General features: G+C 40.2%; 1 protein-coding gene across 8 annotated transcripts in view; it reads left to right on the top strand.

The window, feature by feature from the left end:
* The window catches only part of Prdm10 (PR/SET domain 10), a 91811-nt gene that overhangs the window by 55647 nt on the left and 20195 nt on the right, over positions 1-15969 (top strand). For 7 of the 8 annotated variants that reach the window (XR_012445540.1, XM_074066334.1, XM_020166971.2 and 4 more), the window contains 5 exons: positions 3552-3624; positions 5533-5650; positions 8851-8980; positions 9648-9866; positions 15050-15397. Coding sequence is in view for 7 of the 8 variants with exons in the window: in XM_074066334.1 (XP_073922435.1) it covers positions 3552-3624; positions 5533-5650; positions 8851-8980; positions 9648-9866; positions 15050-15397 (888 nt within the window). In the remaining variant the exon portion in view is untranslated. Of the gene's footprint in view, positions 1-895; positions 3532-3551; positions 3625-5532; positions 5651-8850; positions 8981-9647; positions 9867-15049; positions 15398-15969 lie in introns of those variants that run through there. The other variant, XM_074066339.1, reaches the window with a different exon arrangement.

The following is a 15969-nucleotide window of genomic DNA, read 5'->3' on the forward strand; positions in this document are numbered from 1 at the left end:
GCAAAACTATTCTTGGCCAAGTAAACCAAATCCTTGTAGGTTAGTCTGAGGAAATAATTATCAACAAAGATGGAAGTACATAGGTTGGAATTTGGTAATGCCACATTTTCCTGATCCCAAGACACCAACAACATTAAGATGCACCATTATTTTATACACCATTAGGAAAAAAATATTACCATGTAATCTGTCTTATAGTGTTTTTTTTAAATGAAAAGGGTTATTTTATACTTATTGAAGCAGCTGTTTTAGATTTGACTAGAAATAATTTAAAAATCACGCCACACTTGTGCAAGCATAAAATGGCATACGTAGACAAAATCAGTTGGCGAAGGTGTAAACTGTATTGTGTTCAGTGTAGCCCCTCCCGCATCACTGTTCTACTCCATCAGAGAGGCCTGCTTTTCTGTTTGCTGTTGTCTTTTGTCCCATCAGCGGTGTTGATGAAGCTGGACATGGTGGTGCACAACTGTAATCCCAGCGCTTGGGAGGTTGAGGCAGGAGAATTGTGAGTTCTAGACCAGACTGAGTTATCTAGTGTGATCCTCTCTTTCAAAAAAATAAATAAATAAAATAAACAACAACAACAACAAAAAACAAACAAAAAACCCAAGTATTGATGATGCCTCCGTACATATATTTTTGGTAGGGAAGGTGCTGGGGATTAAACCCAGGGCCTTAAGAATGCTAAGCATATGCTCTGCCACAAGAGCAACATTCCAGCCCTGCTTTTTTTTTTTTTTTTTTTAATTTGAAATAGGGTCTCTCTACATAGCTCAGGCTGGCCTTGAACTTACTACTGCCTCAGCCTCCCAGGTGCTAGGATTACAGGTGTGTGCCACCACACTGGGCTCCTGCAATATTTTAAAAATAAGCATTCTACTCTTGCCTCTAGGCTGGGATGTGCTTGGATGTTTCCCCACATCACTGAGAGTCTTTCTACAAGTGTGGACACTGTGCTTTTCCATGTGCTGAAATTCATCTGGGTAGTTTTCCTGAATTGCATCACCTGGCCTTGGAAGTAAAGTGTTTCTTGATCAAATCTGTAGGAAGTTTCTGTGACAATTCTGATGCCTTGATGACAGGTCCTGTAGGGTGCTCACTACCCTTGTACTGCTTTGAATTATCTATTGTTGATTCTGAGAGAAATGGCAGGGGTTTTGGCCTTCATCGGCATTGCTGAGCAAGTGTCAACAAGTCAGTGGCATCCTAACTAAAGTTGGTGAGCAGGTAGTGAGCACTTCGTCACAGGGTCTGTATCCCAAGTGGGGGGACACCTTTCCTTTTTCTCTTTCTCCTCCTCCTTCTCTTCTCTCCTTCTCTCTTTTGCATGCTCTCTCTTTCTCTCAGATAAAATTTAACTTATCTTTTTTTTTTTTTTGAGACAGGGTTTTTGCTGTAGAGCCCAGCTGGCCTTGAACTCCAGATCCTCCAGCCTCAGCTTCTCTAACACTGCCACTCAGGATTACAGGCATGCACCACCACAGCCAGCTATGCTCAGATTTCTGAGATGTTAAAATACAAAAAAATAAGGGGCTGGGAACATGGCTCAGTGGAAGAGTACCTGGTTAGCAAGTGTGAGGCCCCAAGTTCAAATCCCAGTACCGCAAAAAGATAAAGAAAAAATATACATCTCGGAATTGATGGATTAGGATAGAATTTGTAACAGCAAAATGATAAACCATCTAAAATAACACAACTACAGTTGTACTGGGCATAGTTAAATAAATTATGGAATTTATTTAACTCTACAGAATATTATTCCACAGTTAAGAATGAAGTCACCCTATATAAATATTCTCATATATTTAACATTCTAAAATTATATATGATTAGTTCATTTAGAGATTAACATATTGAACTCCAACTGTGTTTCAGACACTAGGGAAAATATCAGACTGCTTCCCTGTGTTAGGGAGCTTTTATTCTAGAGGGGAAGTGAACAGATAGATGTAAATAAGCAAATAATATCAAATAGGACTTTGCCATGGCGCCAAAAGAGGAAGTAACAGGAAAGGGGCCAGGTTAGTGTTCTGCCTAGGGAAGGCCTTGCTGGAGCAGTGATAGGCTGAGGACTGTGGAATGAAAAGCAGCCAACCCTGCAGAGGGTGACTGGAAGAGCAAAGGAACCTCACATTCCTGGGGGTAAAACAGCAAGGTGACCGCTTCGGGTAGGAAAGTCCTGGAGCTGAGAGCAGGCCCTCGTGGACCAACAGTGGATAAAGTGACAAGGGCTGAAGTTTCTTATTGAGGTAGGGGAGATCATAGAACCCTTCGGGGATCACCACTGAGCATTTCAGATGTATTATGAATTGAGGAGCCATTTCTAGCCCAACAAAATCTGATCGTGTTTTAAGAAGAGCACTCTGAAGCCAGGTGCCAGTGATTCACTCCTGTAATCCTAACTACCTGGGAGGCTGAGAGCAGGAGGATCATGGTTTGAGGCCAGCCTGTGCAAATAGTTCAGGAGACCCCATCTCCAACATAACCAGAGAAAAGGGACTGGAGGTATGTTTCAAGGGGTGGAGCATGTGCTTTGCTAGCATGAAACTCTGAGTTCAAACCACACACACACAAAAGATTACTCCATTCCTGTGGGGATTGCAAGGAAGTGGGGAAGTGAGTTGGAAGGCCAGGCAAGAGGTGGTGTTGGCATGCATCTGGGTGGCTGAAGCACTGAACAGACAATGTGTCCCATCTGAGGACAGTCCTTGTTTAGGATTAAAGAAGCAAACAGAAATCAAAGACATCTTTTAGGTTTCAGGACTGAGCACCAGGATGGAAGGTAGGACATTTAAAATTTGAGATGTAGAAGACAGGTAGAAGTTGGGAAGCACTGAGTATTCTACCTGGGCATGTTAAGTTTGAGCTATTGATGAGCCATCCCAAGTATCACCTAAGTAGTAGAATGTACTTAGAGGGAACAGAGGAGGGTATGGAGCTGAGCTACTCGTTCGGGTGTCATTAGCATAGAGTTGGTTGGAAATGACAATGGAGAGAGAAATAAGAAGGCCCAGGACTTGGTCAAGCTTTGAGGAATACCAATATTTAGAAATTAGGTAGAGAATGAGGAGACCCAGGAGAGTGAGCAGAAGCAGCCAGTGGGGGAGGACGGAAGAGGAGCCCCAGGGGCGTGTGGGAGTATTTCACAGTCCCATTGGAGATCCTAGAGTGAGTTATTTGGTGGCAGCTTCTGTAGTGATTACACTATCAAAACCTACACTGTATCAAAACCTGTGTTTAAATATAGATAAAAAATCAGCAGAGGCTGTTTTATTTACATAGACTATAAATACAATTCTTGTGAAGTTGTTCCAATAACAAAAACAATTTTTTTAAAAAGGAAGAGAGAAACAGGCAGTGTGTATTGACAACTGAACTTCCTGATGGATGATCTGCCAGATGGGAATTGGTGTGTGTATGTGGGGGGTTTCTCCAGTGTGATCTTCTTTTTAAATGAATTGTTTCATGTGAGCAGGAGAAATAATTTAAGCATGCGAAGCGCGTCTGGTGATGTCCTTAGGTCTTGATGATGTCCTTGGTTCTTGTAGGTGTGGTATGCTGCGTCCTATGCTGAGTTCGTGAACCAGAAAATTCATGACATTTCTGAGGAAGAAAGGAAAGGTGGTCGCACTTTTTTATATTGTACCTTTTTCCGTGGATTCTAACTTGTGTATATTACATCTTTATGCAACCTCTAATTTTTCCATCTTAATATATTTTAGAAGCTCCTCTAGTAGGTTTCTCAGAGCTATGAATCTCCATCTAATTTTAGCATCAAATTAGAGTGACATATTTACATTTCTTTCATGGGTGCAGGAAAATAGTATTTAATATAATGAAAACCTTTGAATAGCGAATTAGAACCTTAGTGTCAGAGGATGATCCTATCTGGACTTAATCGTTCCTGAGGACAGAGCAAGGCAGGCATTGACTTTGTTTTTAATGTAAATGTCGTTGAAGTACAATGTATATACAAAAAGGTGCACAAATCACTAAGTATACAGCTTAATGAATTTTCACAATGAACACACCTGTGTAAATTCCCATGTGTAAATATGCTCCTGACTTCTAGTAACACACATGAGTTGCTTGTTAATGAACACTTGATTTGTACACTTTTTGTTCTTGGCTTCTTTTGCTCGACATTGTATTTTTGAGATTCATCCACATTGTAGATGATTGTAATTTGTTCATTCTTACTGCTGTTTGTAATTCTATTGTATGAATGTATAGGATTTATTTATCTGTTTTACTGTAGTTTGGTTGTATAATGTAATTATGATGTAATTACCCCAAATTAGGTCAGATTTCACAGGTTAAGAGTTTCCACAAGACTTCCCTCATTTCAGACACTAGCTGTAAGCTCTGTGGTTGTTAAGTCACTCACACTTGTGACCAACTAGCACCAATTTAAGGAGCTCCAAGTACCCCCTCAGGTTTGATAATTCACTAGAATTTACAAAACTCAGGAAAAGCTTTATTTAATGCTTACAGGTTTTATTATAAAGGATACACATCAGCACTAACCAAATGAAGAGGCATAGGATGAAGTCTGGGGAAGGTCCTTAAATGAAGCATCTGTGTTCTCAGAACATTGTTATCCTCCTGGCTGATGTGTCTTTACCAACCGTAGAAGCTCACATGGGCTTTGCTGTCTGGAGTTTTTAATGGAGACTTCATTACATAGCCATGACTGGTTAATTGTTGGCCATGTGATTCAGCTCAACCTCTAGCTCCCATTTCCCCTCTATGAGTGGGGCTGATGTATTGCCTGGTTCACAAGCGCCAGCAACCTGCCCCACAAACATCTCATCACAATAAATTCAGCAGAGCATAGACCCACCATGAACAACAAAGCCCTGCCTGTTACTGAGGAAATTCCAGGTATTGAGAGGTTACTTCTTAGGTACCAGGCACAAAAGCCAGACAGCTTCTTTATCTTATGCAAACAGGATTGTTTGCTGTTTGGGTCTATTTTGAAGAGTACAGCTGGGACCATTCTTATAGTGTCTTTTAGTTAAACATCTGGACTCATTTTGGCTGAGTGTACATCTAGGGGAGGATTTGCTGGGTCATAGGATATGCATATATTCAGCCTTAGGAGTTACTTCTGAACATTTTAATTAAAGTGATTATATTGGACATTGTGTTTGTGATAAAATATACCCTTAATTATGAAACTTGGATCTGAATCAAGTTATCTGAATCCTGATCTTTGCAGCACTTTCTGTCTTTCCAGTGTGGTGAGGTCTCTCTCTCTTTTTCTCTCTGTGCGTGTGTGCGCGCATGTGTGTATTGAGGGATGAGAGAGAGGGTGATGTGAGAGTGTTGTTCCTTTGATGTCTTCTATGAATAATTGGAAAATAAGATCCTAAAAACCACCTTTCTGCCAAATTTTAGTCTTTGATTTTATAACAAGAAAGTAATGCAAATAGCAGATACGACTACCGTGAGATAATTAGTGGGCAACTATATTTTTTTGGTGCCTGTTGATCATTAGCCATTTTGGTCTCTCTCCTGTGACTATAGTTCTTCGAGAGCAAGAGAAGAATTGGCCTTGCTATGAATGTAACCGCCGGTTCATAAGCTCAGAGCAGTTGCAACAGCACCTCAATTCTCATGATGAGAAACTGGATGTGTTTAGCAGGTATGTAGGAGAGGGAAGTGCTCATGAATTTGGTTCTTAAAGGTTTGGAATCAGATCTATGCATCCACAAACTAATGAATGTTTCTTTCCCTCTGTGTGTGTGTGTGTGTGTGTGTGTGTGTGTGTGTATGTGCGTTTTCAGACAAGTAATCAGGTTATTGAGGGAAATGTTTTATCTGTCTCCACCCCTTTATTTACTATTTATTTATCCCATTCTAAGCAGTGGGAAATCCCTTCACCTTAAATCTCCCTTCACCATAGATTCTGAAATAGGAGCCCTCTAGATAACATCTCTGATTCTTAAACTTTTTCCAGCAGAATGATTCTTTTATTAGACCAAAGTTTATGGTTAATTCCATTATATAAGAAAAAAGACAGCTGAGGGGAGTATTGTATAGGGTGGTAGGCAGGGGCCAGATTAGGTAGGGACTTACAAGTGATGGTAAGAAATTTATATTTTATTCTAAGTGTGATGGGAACTCCTTAGAGGGTTCTGATGAGGGTATTGTGATGTCAGTTATTTTTTTAAATATCACTCTGGATAGAAAGGAAAACAACAGGTTAGCTTATATTGGAGTAAGAGTAAAGACAGAGTTCAGGTGGAAGCTATTGGAACAGTTCAAGTGAAGAATGAGGACTGTTTGGAATAGTGTGGTAACAGTGGGACAGGCGTAGAGTTGGCCACCTCGATAGGGTTCAGAAAGATAGGAGATGGTATGAAACCACATTTGGGAAAGAAGGAGAGATGCCATACGATTGCCTTCAATACCAAATGCCCACTTGAGCTTCATGATCATGAAATGAAAGTGAGACTACAGCAAGGCTGTGTGTTGTCCTCCTGCATAATCCAGCTGCAAAGACACCAGTACAGAGTAGGCAAGGAATTGAATTACATGGTGTTGTGCTCTCACCAAGTGCAATGAACACAGTGCAAGTAAAGAAGCAGTAGTGTGCATGTGGTGGTGGGTGGAGAATCAGAACAAATAGGGTGATTCCTATGAGTGACAGTGGAAGTTATTCATTGGTGGTTTAAGAAGGAAAGAGGCTGGGTACTAGAGGGAACGAAGTGTCAGTGGCAATGTATGGAGTCAGGATAGTAGGGTTTTATTAAGGATGATACAGGGGTTTGCAGTGTGGCTAAAGTGATAAAGCACCTGTCTAGCAAGTTTAAGGCCCTGAGTTCAAGTCCTAGTTCTGCAAAAAAAAAAAAAAGAATGATATGGTATTAAATGTCTCAATGTGCACACAATGAGATTTAAGTTTGTTCACTCCTAGGTATGCCTGAAACTCTGTTCATGGCTATATTATAATATTTTTATATTATAACTTTTGGTTTTTAAATACTTTCTCATGGCTGTGACAGAATGTCTGACAGCTTACAAGGAGGAAAGATTTATTTTAGCTCAGTTTCGGAAATTTCAGTGCACAGAACTTGGCTTTGCCTTCTGAGCCTATGGCAAGGCAGAACATCATGGTGGTTGGAGCATGTAGTGGAGGGTACTTACCTTATGGTAGACAGGAAGCAGGGGAGGAACAGAGAGGGGCCTGGGACAAAATACAGCCCAAAGGACACACCAGCTGGAGACCAACCTTTCAATATATGAGCTCTTTGAGGGGGACACTTCATATTCAAACCGTAACAGAAAGTTTGAATTTTGAGTACATATAACAACACTGAGCAGCTGTCAGGGCTTTAAGTATAATAATGGTCTTATGGTATTTATACACATACATAGATAGAGTCCCTATCATCTTGAGATATCTACTGAGATATTCACAGATAAAAGAATGTCTGGGATTTAATGGTATATGAATGGGGAGGTAATGAGGATATAGATGGGGTAAGATTGGCCATGAATTGATAAGGTTTAAATTTGGGTCTGGTGCATTGGGCTTATTATGCTGTTCTCTGCATTTGCCTTTGTTCAGAAATTTTCATAATAAAGAATCTTGTAAAAGTTCCTGGAAGCCAGATATGGTGGAGGGTACTTAATAGTCCCAGGTACTTGGGAGACAGAGTCAGGAGGGTGCCTTGAGCTACAGAATTTGGACCAGCCTAGGCAACATAGTGAGATCCTGTTACAAAAACAACAACAAAATAAATATTCCTGGAAAAAATATTATTAATTAGCTGTGTGGAAGAACAAAACAAAATCAGATTGATATTATACACTCTCAGCACACACATTATATTAGTCAGCTTTCTCACTGCTGTGACAAAATACTCAAGAAAACACTTTAAAAGAGGAAGGATTTATTTTATTCCTGGTTTCAGTCCATCATGGGAGGGAGGGTGTAGTGGAGCAGAGCAGCTTCCTGGGGTCAGGAAACAGAGAGAAAACTCCTGCACTAACAGACTTTTCCTTTTTTTTCCATCCAGGCCCCCAGCCTATGGCACCATGCTGCCTACGGCACCATGCTGCCTACACTCAGGATGGGTCTTCCTCCAAGTTAATACTCTCTGGAAGCACCCTCACAGACACACCCAGTCAGTCAAGTTGCCAATCAAAATTAACCATCACACCTTCTAAAAGATTTTAAGATGTTTTAATGATGTTCTTTTGGAATTAGTCTCTTCCTGTCTCTCTCTCTCTCTCTCTCTCTCTCTCTCTCTCTCTCTCTCTCACACACACACACACACACACACACACACACACACACACATACACACATCATTGGTGCCAGGAATCAATCCCTCTAGCATGCGAAGCACGTGATCCACCCCTGAGCTATACCCCAGCCCTTTGGAGTCTCTTTTAATAAAGGCTATGGTAAAACAAAAAGGATCTTTGAATTTAGCCACATTTCTTGAAAGGAATATGAGCCAAGGCAGGGGAAAAGAGAAAGAATGGAATCTAGTCTAACATCAGCCCTAGGAACACACCACAGGCTTAGTGAATTCTGTCCAGTCTGCATTTCTCACCTCTTTGTAAAACCAAAGTGTTGTCAGTGCTTTGTATTTTTATAGCTCTTTTTAAGAATAATTTTAAGATCCCTCTTTAGGCAGTAGAGAAGGCAAAGGTGAGAAATTTAGAAAGTATACATTAGCAAAAATAACTGTTTCCATTAGAGGAAAGAATTGGGAAAGTAGTAAGGTGAGAGGACCTCAAAATCTGGAGTTAGTAAGGGCCATTTAGGGAAATATTGTTATGGAGTATGATGTAATTTTGACCATTTGTAACCCAATCTCTTGTCCCCAGAACAAGAGGCAGAGGAAGGGGACGAGGCAAGAGGCGATTTGGCCCAGGTCGACGGCCAGGGCGTCCTCCAAAATTTATCCGTTTGGAAATAACCAGCGAAAATGGGGAAAAGAGTGATGATGGGACACAGGTACTGGGGGATGGGACACTCATGTAGAGGACTTGCCAGAATACTGACTAGGAAGAAATACAAATATCTGTCAGATGTTTGCCATCCTGTCATCCCAAAGTTTTGCTGTTAATTAAAGTGTGACAGGGTGAAGGACAAAAAGAATGTATTTTCAAGTGTTACTTACAGCAAAAACCTAGCCTTTCTGCCCTAAAGATTTGAAATTGACCAAAGATATTAGAGGGGGACTTTGTTTAAATAATTTAAACCATTAAAATTATTGCTATTTCATAAGGGTCGTAGGTATGAATCTGCTCCTGGTTTGGTGGTCAGGAATATCTTACAGATTGTCCTGTTCATGTTTATCTGATTAACTTTCCCAGAGGAGAATATTTTTTCTCAGCATCCTAATGCTAGTCATTTAAAGACGAGCCGTAGGTGGGCATGGTGGCACATTCCTTAGTCCTAGCTACTTGGGAGGCTGAGGCAGGAGGATAGCTTGAGCCCAGGAGTTTGGGGCCAGCCTGGGCAACATAACAAGACCCTCTCTCTTAAAATCAATAGATAAATAAAATAAGCAACAATTCTAAACCTGAGCCGATAGTCCTCTACCGCTGATCTCTGTCTAGGTAGGGGAAGTAATTCCTGGTTATCACAATCTCAGGACTTGCTGCATTTTCTCACAAAGGAGCAGTTTGATGAGGCCGAAACAGCTACCCTGAACGGGCTGCATCAGCCAGAACAGACCTCTATGCCAATCCCTCAGCTGCCACAGGAAACCCCAGTTTCTCTGGAGCACGAACCAGAAGCTCACACCCTACACCTGCAGCCGCAGCACGAAGAGAGTGTGGTGCCCGCCCAGAGCACTCTGACAGCTGATGACATGCGCAGAGCCAAACGCATCAGAGTAAGTGGGAACGGTGTTTTCCTCTGCCCAGCTGCTCACCTGCCCCCACCCCTCCACCAGGTTTTGCAGTGCTTTGTGTTCCAGCCTGTTTACCATCTGCTTTGAAATCTTGTATCTGTCCTTATCACATGCAAAAAAAGTATTAACAATTTCTCAATGTCTCTGTCCTATGACAGACTGCTCTGGCTGTCATACATTCAGTTAGTGTAGTAATACCACACAGAAGCCTGGATTTTTGCAGGTCCTGGACTTGTACAGTTGAAATAGGATCATTCTCCATGTCCCTCAGTTTACAGATTAGCAATAGAGAAATAAATATATTTATTTATTTTGATGCTGTGGATTCAACCTAGGGCCTTGCACATGCTATGCAAGCACATTGCCACTGAGCTACACTTATTTATATATGTGTGTACATATACTTGAGGTAGTCAGAATTGAACCCAAGGCCTCATGCATGCTAAGCAAGTGCTGTACCATTGAGCCATACCCCCAGCCCTAATTATTTATTAAGGTAGGCTCATCTGTGTCTAATCATAGCTCTCCAGTTAGTTGTTAACTAAACTTAGTTATCTATAATCTCCAAGGGGGGACTGGCAAGTGTTACTCCTCATCAATGCAAAGGAACCTGTGTCCACCTTCATATGGCAGGTCAAGCTGTATGTTCAGGAGCTGGTCAATGTCTCACTTGTGCGACCTGTGTCTTGGCTTTGGACCACACAACTTCAGGGCTTCTATGCCTTCTTATTCAGATGTGCACTTCTCTTATTATTTCACAGGCAGCATTGGAGTCTGAGTTAAGAATTGTAGGGGTTGTATGTGGAAAATGATGGTTTTTTTTCATGATGTCAGTGTTGACAAAAACTAGTTATAAAGCCCATGTTTGTGGCAATTGGGCATAAAAAGACTTTAATTGGTACTTATAGATGAAAGAGATTTTTCGTATAACTTCATAGGCTTTATAGTTTCTAGAGGGACAATTGTTTTAGTTTATGTTTCTTTTGGTCTTCTTTGTTTTGTTGTTTAAAGATGATAAGTCAGACTGTATTCAGGATGGTTCGCTGCATAGGGGCTACTGCAAAGGAGTTTTGCTATGGGCAAGAGAGATTGGGTCAACTTCTTTTGGTCTTCTTATTTGCCTATTGGCTAGAAGGGACCTTGAAAGATAGTGTAGTCCATGCCTTCTTGTAAAAATACATTTAAGCATTCATAGCTACTTGGCAGCTTCCAGGGACTGTAACAGATCTCAGTAGCCTGTATGAGGGTCCTGCAATTGAAACACATATAACTTTCCGCTCAATCTATATTCTTTCAAGGTTATGTAAAAATACCTAAATCTAAGCCAGAAAAGCAAAAAGCTGTGAATTAATATCTTTCCATCCATGATTCTACTTTATTTTGCAATTTGCCCTTTTTCTTCTTGCCCAGCTACTATCTTTTCAGCTTTGTCTATTCTGATATTTTAATGAGTCCAGAGAAATGCTTGCTAGATTTAATTTTTTTTGAAGGAAGAAACTAAAGCTCACACATGTAGTGAAGCTGTGGATGTAGAAGCGTAGACTAGCTATTCATGTATTTGTATTCTTGAAGAAGACACTGATTTCAGTACAAGGTTCCTTGTGTCAAAGGAAAAGCCACATGTATGTGACTTTTGGAGGTTAGTCTTGCTTGAGCTATCTTGGTTTTCCTCACATACATTCTAAAAAGTAGGGCTATGTATTTTTCTTTCATCTTTTTTATCCAGAATGGTAATGACCGTCTGAAGGGAAGTCTTCCAATCCAATTGGTAATGTAACTATTTTTCTCTCCTCTAATGCTGCCTGCTCAGTTGGAGCTGCAGGTAGGTTTGTTTCCTGTGTTTCACATAACAGAATGTCATTTAAGTGTTTGCCTGACCTGCTCTTCTCTGCAACCTATATTTACTAAATCCTTGTGGAAACTACAATTTGGTTGCTACAGTATATGCAAATGAATGAATAATGATAATTTATTTGCAAATAGATAAATGAGTAAATTGTGGGCTGCACATTCCTCCCGTACTAAATGGAAGGTAGGACTAAGTGATCTCCAAGGTCACTTCCAGCTCTAAAACAATTTGAATGACTTTGAAATGGTAGTGAGTTCTAACCATGTATTTATCATTGTCTGAGTACCCAACAGAACTTTCCCTTGAGCTCTGTCTCTAGGAGCTTGTAGTCTAATAAAGAGTCAATGCTACTAAGGTCATTTGCAGTTATATGTTAAATGTAAAGTTACTCTAGGAACTTGGAAGAGTGAATGGCCAAAGAAAGATGGAGGAGGCAGGTGGACCATTCCAGAGGAGTATAGCCATAGGATCAGAGGCCCAGACACAGAGATGTGGTGGTGTGGTTATAGGACAGCGTAAACACTAGTTTGACACTAGTCAGAGTGCCAGGTAAAGGGTAGTGGAGAGTGAAGTATCTTGGACAGGGCTAGCCCACCAAAGACTTTGAAAACTAGGCTGAAAATAGACTGAAGAAAAGCTGTTTGAAAAAATACAACCCAAAACCAACAAACAGGCATGATTATTTGATTTCCTTTTAGTCTCAGGATCAAAATGATATGGAAATTGATCAATAATGTAGATTCCTTTAGCTATTAATATCAAACTTTAGAAACAAAGAATCTTGTCACAATTCATTACAATGTTATGTCTCAGAATTTAGAAATGATACTATTTTCACATCCTTAGAGAAGCTGATGTAACATACAGTAAGGAGTAATTGACTGACTGGAGCTCAGGGATCAGAAGGCCCATGATGCCAATGTGTGCCCCCCATTTGTCATGATTTCTTCTAGAATATGGACTAGGTATTACTCTACACTATAGAAATGACTTAGAGCAGAACTGGCTTGGAAGTGGCAGAACATTCCCAGAACTTTTACCACCTTGTTATATGAGTATCATTAGCTCAGAGAAGTAAATTCAGGCTAGTTCTTGAGCACTCAGACAATATTCAGGGTTCCGTAGAAAGAGAAGATAAGCGTTGTCAACAGACCTAAAGTGACTGCTCAATTCAAATCAAGTGGCTAAAGGTACTCATGCTAATCAGAAATGACAGAAGACTCATTAGCGTAAGGGGCCAAAACAAAGCTGAGTTCTGGATTTGGCACCCAGGAGAAATGGAATCCTCAGTGGGACCATCATTAGCTGTTGTACTTGAGTCTGTCCTTGGAAACTTGACAGAAGTTGGAAAAAGGAAGTGATTCTTACATAGCAGACATACTCTAAATCTTGAATCTTTGCTGAACCTTAGAATAGCATCTGTTTATCTGGCTTCTTTCCGTAAGGCTTTGAAAGTGGACAAAAATAGTAAGAGCCTTTATGTAAAATAAATATGTGTCCAGATAAAGTGAAAAGATTAGATGGCCACTAAGTAGTGTGAGGAAGTGAAAGCAAGCTCTGTTTGGTGACTTGAAAATGATCTATTCTTAAAGATCTTTGTAGAAACTATAGAACTTCTAACTCATTTTTAGAGTTTCATTTGAAATATATTTTATTAATTTAAACTATTATTGGACACTTTCTATTAGATAAGCAATTTATTAAGGAATCTAAACACAAAAGAGAATAAAATATGATTCTCCCTCACCCCTCCACCCCACCCAGCAGTCCAGTCAGCTTAGGAAGACAACAGAATTGCTATTGCAGATAAATGAATACGTAGCATCTTAAAAATCTCCCTCCTTAGCCCTAGTAGAGAAGCTTCAAGAAGGCAATTTTCTGTTATACGAAATGAACTATGTTCAGAAATTTCAGTAAATCAAAAATATTTTGCTTTCTCTCAAAATGATTGTTTCACATTAACTTTAATTTCAAAGTTGCTTCCGATAAGTAATTTAGAGCTAAAGTGTTGTTCACCATATTTTCTTCATTCCACAAATGATGCATTTGGATCCCATAAATCTTCCAGTTACAGGCACACCCAGTCACAGGAACATTTTTTGAGAGATTTTTGTCCCCTGAAAGCTATCTAGGGCTTCCCTTCCATGTTTTGAGGAATTTATAGATGACTCTTCATTATAGCACAGCTAAATACTAATTCTGTATTCTGTGTCAAAGATTGTTCTGGGAGCTGCACTCAGTGCAGCACAAAGTTGCATTTCCAGCTTTGCCCCAGCACCCATCCTTTCTCATTTGAATTCCAGTAACAATTGCATGAACGTAAAAGGCAGCTCATCAGCACAGAAGTGCAATCTGTGACAGGAAAAAAAAAAAAAGAGCAAAATTGGCATTTGTAGACAGGAAGCCCAGTAATAAACTTAACATTGGCATGGCTTTTTAATTAAAACTAACTGGCTACCTAAGGAACTGTCCGACACGTTTTCTCAGTAGGAAGTGATGAAGTGCATCTCTCCTGCTTATGATGTGTACTTGTGTGTCATGTCTCGTGACCAAACACATTCATAAAAATCTGAGTTCTTCTTCATTTCCCTTTTAGTTCTTTTTCTTAAATTGAGATCTCTATTTTACAAAGCATAAAACTTATACTATTTCATAACATTTTCCTTACCTCCAAAGAAATCCTGTACGTATTTCCTCTCTATCTCCCCTCCTGGCAAGGACTTACTGCCCTTCAGTTCTTTTATTGTCTTATTTTAAATGTTTTAATCAAGCTTCAAATTCTTTTTATCAAAGACTTCCAGAAGTAGCATTTGGCTGTCATATCCAACCTCATTCACACATGTGTGACTTACTCCAAATTTTTCTTCTGAATCTCCAAGTTTTATCCTGTTCCACTCTGGGATTTGTTTCTTATGCAAGTCTTTCTTTTTTCTTTTTTTTTTACGGTACTGGGGATTGAACCCAGGGCCTTACTACAGCACATACTAGACCAGTACTCTATCACTTGAGCCACCTCACTAGCCTACAAGTCTTCTATTGGGAACACTTTTGAATATTACTTAACCCTTTTTTAAAAGAAAACACACATGTACAAACAAAAAACGAAACAGACAAATTGTCTTTTCAAGATGAACTTTGGGAGTGACTTCATTTTCAGCATTTTCATCAGAAAAACCTTCTTTCCCCTGTGTGTCTTCGCATTTGGCATCTGTGGGGACTCCTGTGGCAGGTATCACCTTCTTGCTCCCTGCAGACGTGTCACCCACTGTGCTCTCTGTTTCCTCACAGCACAATCGTATTTGTGTATGTCTTGCAGAATGCAGCTCTTCAGCATCTGTTTATTCGGAAGTCCTTCCGGCCCTTTAAATGTTTGCAGTGTGGGAAGGCTTTCCGTGAGAAGGACAAACTGGACCAACACTTGCGCTTCCATGGGCGGGAGGGGAACTGCCCTCTGACCTGTGACCTCTGTAACAAGGGCTTCATCAGCAGCGCCTCCCTGGAGAGTCACATGAAGCTCCACTCGGACCAGAAGACTTACTCTTGCATTTTTTGCCCCGAATCCTTTGACCGCCTTGATTTGTTGAAAGATCATGTGGCCATTCATATCAATGATGGCTACTTCACCTGCCCAACTTGTAAGAAACGATTCCCAGATTTTATCCAGGTGAGTGTCTGCTACCCGGATTCCTGTCTCTTTCCTTCTTTTGGTAAAGGAAACTTCAGTTTTTGGAAAATTGAGACTGACTGCCACCTGCATTTTCATCTCTTCTTTGGAACAACTTTACAGAAGTTTTTCAATCTGTCAACTTTTGGCAGATCATTAGACCCTTAGTTGTCCAGATTGGACATTGGCGTTTAACTTTTTAAGTTCTATTTCAAGTAATAAACACCAAGATGAGTTACAGTTTTTAAATTCTTTTTTAATCCTTGTCAATATCCATTACTCATAAAATATATAGGGTCTATAGAAGACATAGTTCCATTTCCTGGGCTGGAAACATCGTTCTGGTTTCCTGGCTTGCTAAAGTCACACATTTTGGGAGGAAATGAGAAAGCTGGGCTGGTGGAGTGGCTCAAGTGGTAAAGCACCTTCCTAGCAAGTGTGAGGCCCTGAGTTCAAACCCCAGTATTGCCCAAAGAGAAAGTTGGTATATAATATATTTTTGCATTAAGCACCAACTGCCTCTCTTGTTGGAGCAAAAGGAGTAAAGGTAAATTCCAGAATATCCATGATAT

The sequence above is a fragment of the Castor canadensis genome, chromosome 2, assembly GCF_047511655.1.
Source record: "Castor canadensis chromosome 2, mCasCan1.hap1v2, whole genome shotgun sequence".
In the NCBI taxonomy this organism is placed as follows: Eukaryota; Metazoa; Chordata; class Mammalia; order Rodentia; family Castoridae; genus Castor; species Castor canadensis.